Below are 8,077 nucleotides of genomic sequence, written 5' to 3'. Positions count from 1 at the left end.
CTCACAGTCTGACTTTTACCACCAAAACCACCTCCCTTAAGTAGGTCAGCATCCTTCCCAGGAGGTGGCAGGTGCAAGTTCACTCTTCTGGAGATCTCCGTGGGCTCTCTCTCAGAACTCATGCCTTCTTCAGGGTCTGGGTCTTTGAGTCCTCCTTCACAATAGCAGCTGCCATTCCATTCAGAGGGAGGTTTTGACTGTTTTTGTGCCCTAGAACCTTATGGTAGGCTGGGGAGGTCTAGGGACCTCTTCACAGAATCAGGTTTTTAAATGCATAAAATGAAATACAGAAGAAATACAAAGGAAACAAATTATATATACATATATACATATATATATATATATATATATATATATATAAAGTTCAGTCTCCATATATAAAGTTCACAGTCTCCCAGTTTAAGCACCTTCTCTATATAAGATATGCAAAATATTTGACTCTTATTATGTCAACTAATTTTTATCCACAAATTCTCTCATTTTACAGATGAAGGCAATGAAGGTTTAGAGAAGCAAGTGGTCCCATGGAGAGGGCCAGGATTTGAACCTAGGGCTCTGCTAACTCTCATATGAATGACCTTTCTTTCTCTGAATTCTCCTTGGAAATATCAGCCCCAATGGGACTGAGCACCTTTGGAGGTATATGGGTGAGGACAGGGCTGAGGCTTAGGGGTCCATCTACCAGAATATTCTGAATGCAAAGAAATATTCAGCTTCAGGGGTCTGAGTACCTTGGTACTGGGGCAGGATCTGAATGGTTGTGCCTTGGGGAAACTGTGGGGGGAAAGAGGAAATATGGTGGGTACTTGGCACACCCATAGAAATCATCTAGATTTCTTCTTCCTCATTCTATTTTTCTCTTCTTTGTCTGCTATTCCCATTGCTCTCAAGTCCTATACCCTGTTCCCTCCTCTCTATCCCTCCCCATCTTTTATGGATGCAAGGAATCTCAAAAGGAATTAGAAGGATTGTCCTCCCAGTCTGCCAGGACCCGAGACTTAATTCGAAGTTTATGGGGTAGAGAGGATTGAGCTGTAGTCTTGGGTCTGTCCCCAGGATTGGGGCAGGGTGTTCCTGAGGATGGTACCACAGATCCAGACTTTGCCACCAAGGGTCCATCATTGTTACCCAAGACCCAGTGCCCAGAGCTCTTTCCCTGCCCAGTTGGCATTGGTGGCCATGGCCCCCACCTAGGGCCGGGATCCAACAGGGGCAAGTGGGAGGAGTGACCATCCAATAGGTGGCAGCTGAAGAGTGTTGGGGAGCAAACAGCCGAGTCTAGCCTTTTGGGGTCTGGATCTGATAGCTCATGTAAAAGCCCTGAGGAGCCCAGGCCCACCACCGTCTTGTGGGAACTGCCAAAATCTCTACAGGCTAACTCTTTGGGGTCTGGGCTGCATGATCTAAAGAGGCCTCTATCTGGTTGGTCTAGTTTCCCCTCAGTTGACCAGGGGCAACTCCACAGCAAGGCCTGGAGGGCATGGGGGGTGCCAGGGCCCAGCAGGCCAAAGCGAAGCTTGAGAGCCATCAGCTCAGCCCGGAGCCAAGCATTCTCTTCCTTGAGAGCCGCCAGTCGTCCTTCCACAGCCACATCATTCAAACGTCGCTTCTCTCGGGATCTTTTGGCTGCCTCGTTGTTTTTGCGCCTCTTTTCCCAGTATGTAGTGTCTTTCTTCTCTTCTGGCATGAACTCTCGCTGGCGGCGTGTGGCTGGCACAAAACTACTTCTTCGGTTTCCCCGTAGGGCCTTGTTCTTGTTCTGGGGCAAATCCATGAGCCTCAGGAGTCCCAGATCCATGATTCCTACTCAGGGAGCTGAGGAAGAGGAATGAAAATTGGTTACCCAAGTTCATCCTGGCTATGACCTAAGACCGCAGCCCCAGCCCCTACTCTTCCGTCTGCTACTCAGGTTCAAGGTCCCCAACCTTTCCAGGATAAGGCAAGGTTCTACCAGGTAATTCATTTAATTAGTCCCTTCCCTAGACTTTGTCAGCTCCCCCCAAAATAAAGCAAAACAAAACAAAACAAAACACAACACAAAACTGTGGAATGTTTTGATAGCTTGGAAAATAGAACTTTCACAGTTGATGATATAAAAGGTCAGGAAATGTGAGGTGGTTATTTATTTCTGTCTAGTGACTAAAAAGGAACCAGAATAGGAAGAAAAGAAACCTGTGGTGATAAATAGGGTAAGCCTCTAAAGAGACCCAAAGAGTTTACTGGTCAGATTAATTGAACTTTAAACTGTAAATGAAGGTGACAAACAGAAGAAAAAAAGCCTAAGCCCACTTCTTCCTGTGGCAGGTCTTGGAGCCATCTTTGGGACTACATCCCCTCAAATTCTTTAGGAGAACTCAGTAGCCGATGATGTCAATCAGGAAGTTCTTTGGGGCGACAGCAGATGGGATGTAGGAATTTGGGAAAGAGTCAAGTGGGCAGGAATGGAAGGAAGAGAAGAGAAGAGATGGAAGAGGTCCAGCATCATGGACTGCTCCCTAGGCTCCATCTCTTTGTTTGGGTTGAGAGATTTTGAGTTGTTTCCCTGATAAAGACGGGAATAGAATTTCAGACTTTGATGTGGTCACACATCAGGATATACTGTATCAGGAAATAATACTGTATCAGGAAATACTGGCTGCACACTTGAGAACTCACTGCTCTGGAGTAGGAGGTAATAGTATTCAAGGAATGGAATTGTGGTGCCTTCATTGTAATTAGTACTAATGATGCTAATGGTAGCTAACATAGAAAATCTGTTATGTGTGAGGCACTGGACTAAGCATTTTACTAATATTGTTTCTTTGGATCTTCACAGTGATCCTGAGTTGCTATTATCCAGATGAAGAAACTGAATCAGCTGAAGGTTAAATGACTTGCCCAGGATCATGTAGCTGGATTTAAACTCAGGTCCTCCTGACTCTAATGTACTACAACACCTAGCTGGCATCTGACGGGCATATCCCTGATGTACCTTTTTACTATTATCTAAGATTATTGTGCTGATTTAACAGTGTAGGTCAGGGACAAGTGAGACTCACAACCCTTCACACTTTGAGTTGGGAGGAGTTTTTCTGAGAAACGAATAGTGAGAGTATCTGCTATTTATTGCATTTATCTTTTCATTTATCTTGCGATTTTCTTTTAAGCAAATGTCCTTTTTCATTACTATGATATGATCTTTTGTCTCTCTAGGAGGTTGAGATTCAGGAGAAAAATGGGGGTCCATGAGCAACAGAATATGAACCTAATGGATCTTAGATGCCTGCAGTTAATATTTAGGGGTGTAACATGGAGGACATCAAGTATGGCATTGAAAGAGGAATATTTGTGGAAAAGGTTCCCAATAATCCCCAGGAAGAAAGAATGTTAAAAATTATATTTATATGTAATTTGAGCAAAAATAAAATATTAAATACATTTTTAAAAACCTCATTCTAAAAATTAGAAAAAATAGAAAGTCTGTCATAGCTAAGTAAATAGAGAAAAGGGACCTTTGAAACCATTGTAGGAAGTTTTTTGAAGGGGAGTTTTCTCAGTCTTGCTGATTTCTGATTGGGCTCACAGAACCTTGAATTTTTCAGCAAAAGATCAAGTCTGTCATTCAGAGTAAGGAGTTATTTGTGCATATCTGTTCATGTTTGTGTTGGTTGCCACCTCCTTTGAATGTTATGTATAATGTCTTATATAATGATGATATAAACTCATCTTTGAGTAACTTTAAGTCGTCTACTCCTTTGGGATCAATGTAATTTCAGTCAGCACCAGGATGCTCCCAGAAGAGGTTATAGCCAGTGATGGGGAAGCTCTCCCACCCTATTTCATAGCATTGGACAGCAGATCTGGGGAGCAGATTGCCCAAATCCAGTAGTTCAGTTCATAAATAAGAACTTAATTGTTCTTCACTCCTTGGAATTCCACAAACCCCCATAGTTCTCTCTCCAGAGAGTCCTACTGGCCAAAACTGATGCTTGATATTTTTCAGTGTATTGTGGTTTATTTTAGTGACTATCAATCTGTTCAGTATTTAGAGATAAAACGGATATAACTTTATTTTTATATTAATTTATTTTATTTTATATTTATATTTATTAATAGCTACAAAGAGTGTGACTAATCTTAAAATCTTCCTTCACAGCTAGATAGCATTCTGGGTAAAGCTCTGGGCCTTGTGTCAGGAAGCTCTGAATTCAATTCCAACCTCAAATACTTCCTTAGTTGGGGCAATTAGGTGGTGTAGTGAATAGTGCACCAGCCCTGGAGTCAAGAGAACCTGAGTTCAAATCTGCCTTCAGATACTTCATACTTAGCTTGTGACCTTGGGCAAATCACTTAACACCATTGCCTTGCAAAAAAAAAAAAGTAACAAAAAATACTTCCAAGTTGTATGACCTTGGACAAATTAAAGAAAGTCTATGCCTCTGGTTTCTCAATTGTAAAATATGGGTAATAATAACCCTTAGCTCCTAGGGTTATGAGGAACAAACGAGATAATATTTGTAAAGTGCTTAGCCTAGAGTCTGGAACATAGTAAGATAATAAATCCCTCCCTTCTTCCTTCCTTCCTCTTTTCCTTCCCTCCCTTCCTCTCTTCTTCCCTCCCTTTCCTTTCTTCTCCCTTCCTTCCTCCCTTCCCCACTTCCATTTCTTCCCTCCATCCTTCCTTTTTTCCTTTCTCCCCCTTCGTCTCTTCTTTCCTTCCCTTTCCCCCTTTCTTCCTTCTTCCCTTCCTTCCCTCCCTCTTTCCTCTCTCCCTCCCTCTCTTCTTTTCCTTCCTTATTTTCTCTCTCTCTCCAAACCATTCCTTCTTCCATTCCTTCCTTTCTCCCTCTCTCCCTGCCTCCTTGAACAGAAAAGGAGTTGATGACTACACGTCACAAAGATTTTTCCCCTCCCTTAGGAGACCTTGACTTCTTACAAAACAGATCCTTCTGGTATTTGGGAATCTGACCAAAACTGGTCAATGGATCTATCTTTCTGAGAGTGACTAACCTAAGTGTATCATCAGCAATGGGAGATAAGGCTAAAGATATTTCTACTCAAAATGACTGCAACAGCACCCTAACAAAACAACAGATTCCCTGCTATAAGGGTAAAAATTTGAACTCAGGTTCCTGCTGGCCAGTCAAGAAACTTTGAAAGTAGATTCTCCACTAGACAATAAGGAATAGACAACTTGGAAAAACCAAGAAACCTCAGATTGAGGAACAAAGAGATTAAAAATGTCCCAGTCTCTGGAAAAGTCAGAATTTCTCTCACACCCACTAGAGAATTGAAATATTCCTATTTTTTAATAAAATTATTTGTTGAAAGAAAAGCATTCTTGGTTTAATTTAAATTAAATGTACTCTATGGATTTTTGTATGTGTGAATGAATATCGATAGCAATGGAAATATTTGTTTTTGTGTTTTTTTCTGAGTTGGTGCTATCTGTTCAGCTTAAAAAAAAGGTTCCAAATACATAAGGATTACTGAAGCTGATTTCAGAGTTTTCCCTCCAGTGACTCAAAAACAGAGGAGATAAAAAAGAAATGTAGTTTTGTAGTTTGCTTCAGAACTTCTGGTTGGTCATTTTCCTTTTAACTCCTTTCCAGTTTGGAAAGAATGAGGCCTATTTTAAATCTAAAGGCATGTAATTTCGAAGAAAAAAAGCAAAATTTCATCTTAAGGGTTTGGTTTACCTGACCACAGAAGGCCTTCCTGAATGATTTGGTGAAATTTAATTGCAAAGGCAGATTAGAAACAAAATCACCTAAAAGGAATTAGAATGCACCAGGGTTTTTCACCTTCTTAATTAAGAATCTAAATTGGAAATGTTTGACCGGACAAAATAGGAAACTGTAAACACCGAAGTTTCAGTTCAGATAACCTAAAAGTAAAGTTTTGCAATGAACATAAGATGTATAAGAGAATTTTACTAATTTGCAAAAGAGATTAAAAAAGAATAAAAGGAAACTGAGTTGAAAAGAATTTGAAAAATGAATTGAAAGCAAAGATGTGGGAGGCTAATTGATAGCATTAGAAAGTGAAATACTGAGTCAAAATACAAAAAAAAAAATGCAATTCAGTGATTTCCAAGACTCAGTCAGAAGAATAAAAAAAGAATTAAAAAAGAAGTTAGAAGCAGTTTACATTGACATAGTATGGAGACCTGCAAACTCAATGAGAAGTCCATCAATGAGTTCTAAAAAATAGAAATTCTGAGAATTCAGCCCTGAATACAGTGGCATTGATGCATGGGAATGAATTTTAATTGAATTCTTTTGTATAAAGCTAAAACTGCAATTTTGGCTAGAATGTGCATAAAAACCTAGAAAGAGTCTAGTAGTTGGGGAAAAAAATCATTGTGTATAAACACAAACATTGTGTATAAACAGAATTCTTTTGTGTTTATAACAGAATTCTTTTGAATTAACCAGAGAGGTGGTGTGCACTATGAAATACCATGAGTATTCTTCCTCTTCTCTCTGAGATTGTCTAACAGATTGAGACACTGTTAGATGATAGACACACTCTGAGGCCCAGGATTTCTCGAATGATGAGAATGGTCATACATAGGGTAACATCACTCATCAGTGTTGGTTGTACAGTTTAAGGAGTCAAAAATTCCTTCTCACCTACAACAATCATAGTTTATACCTGAAGGTTCTCAGTTTGATAGTATAGAACTTTCTTACAACATGAAAGGAGACTGGTCCCTGACTCAGTGACCTTGAGAAGGGATGCATATGGGGCTAGGTAGTCCATTGTGATTTGCAGGAGCTCAACTCCCCACAGGAACCTAGTTGGTACAGAGTAAGTTCTTCTGGAATAATGTCAGAATTAGTAGAGTTCCTTGTCTTTACAACCACATCCAATAGCAATGTACATAAAGTTTTGAGGTGCAGACGCAATTACAGTGCTTGAAGAATGGTTGGATTCAACAAATAATAGCAAGCATACTCTCCAGATGAGGAGAGACACACCAAAAGAATCAATATAATCAGGTCTTAATTAGTACAAAGAACGAATATTTGCATTATTTGAATTTGAACTGCAAATTCCCATTGAACTGAAACCAATGAGCATATTTTACATAATTATAACTTCAAATAATGTGAATTCAAATACATATGACCACGAGATTCATTGTCCATGCTCATTGAAATCTGGTTGGATATGACTCCAAAACATGTCTTCTTTAATAATAATGTTTGCTTTTCATTTTTGAGAAGACTACATCATATCACATCACAGGGAGGTGATGCCATGACAAGCACATGAATTGGATTTGAGTGAAGGGATGCTGTGCTAAGTCACCAGCCTCACTTTCTCCTTCAGAGCCATCAGAATCCAGTGATCAGATATGAATCAGATGACTGGAGATGACCCTGGATGGAGGCAATCGAATTCCTGTCCTCCTGAAGGCCAATGGCTAAAAGAATTAGAATGTCTTCTTGACAACTGACCGGAAGGACAAAGTTCCAATGACCTTTAAATTGGATCAAATTGATCCCAGATGTCTTTTTTTGGTCTGCATAATTTTCTGGCTACTATAAGAGAGTAAACTGAGGAAGAATCAAATATTATTTGAATATTGACTTACGTCTACTTATATCACTTGGTCCGCTTTTTTATCATTAAGAAGAATTTTTGTTATCTTACTATTTTACTGCATTTGATGTATTAAAGCAAAACAGAAGGGGCAGCTAGGTGGCACAGTAGATAGAGCACCAGCCCTGGAGTCAGGAGTACCTGAGTTCAAATCCAGCCTCAGACACATAATAATTACCTAGCTGTGTGGCCTTGAGCAAGCCACTTAACCCCATTGCCTTGCAAAAACAAAAAACAAAAAACAAAAAAAAACCCTAAAAAAAAAAGCAAAACAGAACACTCAATTTGGACCAATAAGAGTAAAGGAAGTTGGTATTGATTAGAAGGTACAAAATTGAGACCCTGAATTACTAATTATATACAATGTTTTAAAATGTGCAAAAGTGGGGCAGCTAGGTGGCACAATGGATAGAGCACTGGCCCTGGACTCAGGAGTACCTGAGTTCAAATCCAACCTCAGACACTTAATAATTACCTAGGGGTGTGG

General features: G+C 39.9%; 1 protein-coding gene across 2 annotated transcripts in view; it reads right to left on the bottom strand.

The window, feature by feature from the left end:
- Positions 1-399: 399 nt before the first annotated feature.
- Positions 400-8,077, bottom strand: part of NFILZ (NFIL3 like basic leucine zipper) — a 51,522-nt gene continuing 43,844 nt past the window's right edge. For both annotated transcript variants that reach the window (XM_074200423.1, XM_074200422.1), the window contains exon 2: positions 400-1,815. In XM_074200423.1, the coding sequence (XP_074056524.1) occupies positions 950-1,798 (849 nt within the window). In that variant the 5' untranslated portion in view covers positions 1,799-1,815 and the 3' untranslated portion in view covers positions 400-949. The remainder of the gene's footprint in view (positions 1,816-8,077) is intronic.

Source organism: Macrotis lagotis, chromosome X, assembly GCF_037893015.1.
Source record: "Macrotis lagotis isolate mMagLag1 chromosome X, bilby.v1.9.chrom.fasta, whole genome shotgun sequence".
Classification (NCBI taxonomy): domain Eukaryota; kingdom Metazoa; phylum Chordata; class Mammalia; order Peramelemorphia; family Peramelidae; genus Macrotis; species Macrotis lagotis.
This window is presented reverse-complemented; position numbering and strand designations above follow the sequence as displayed.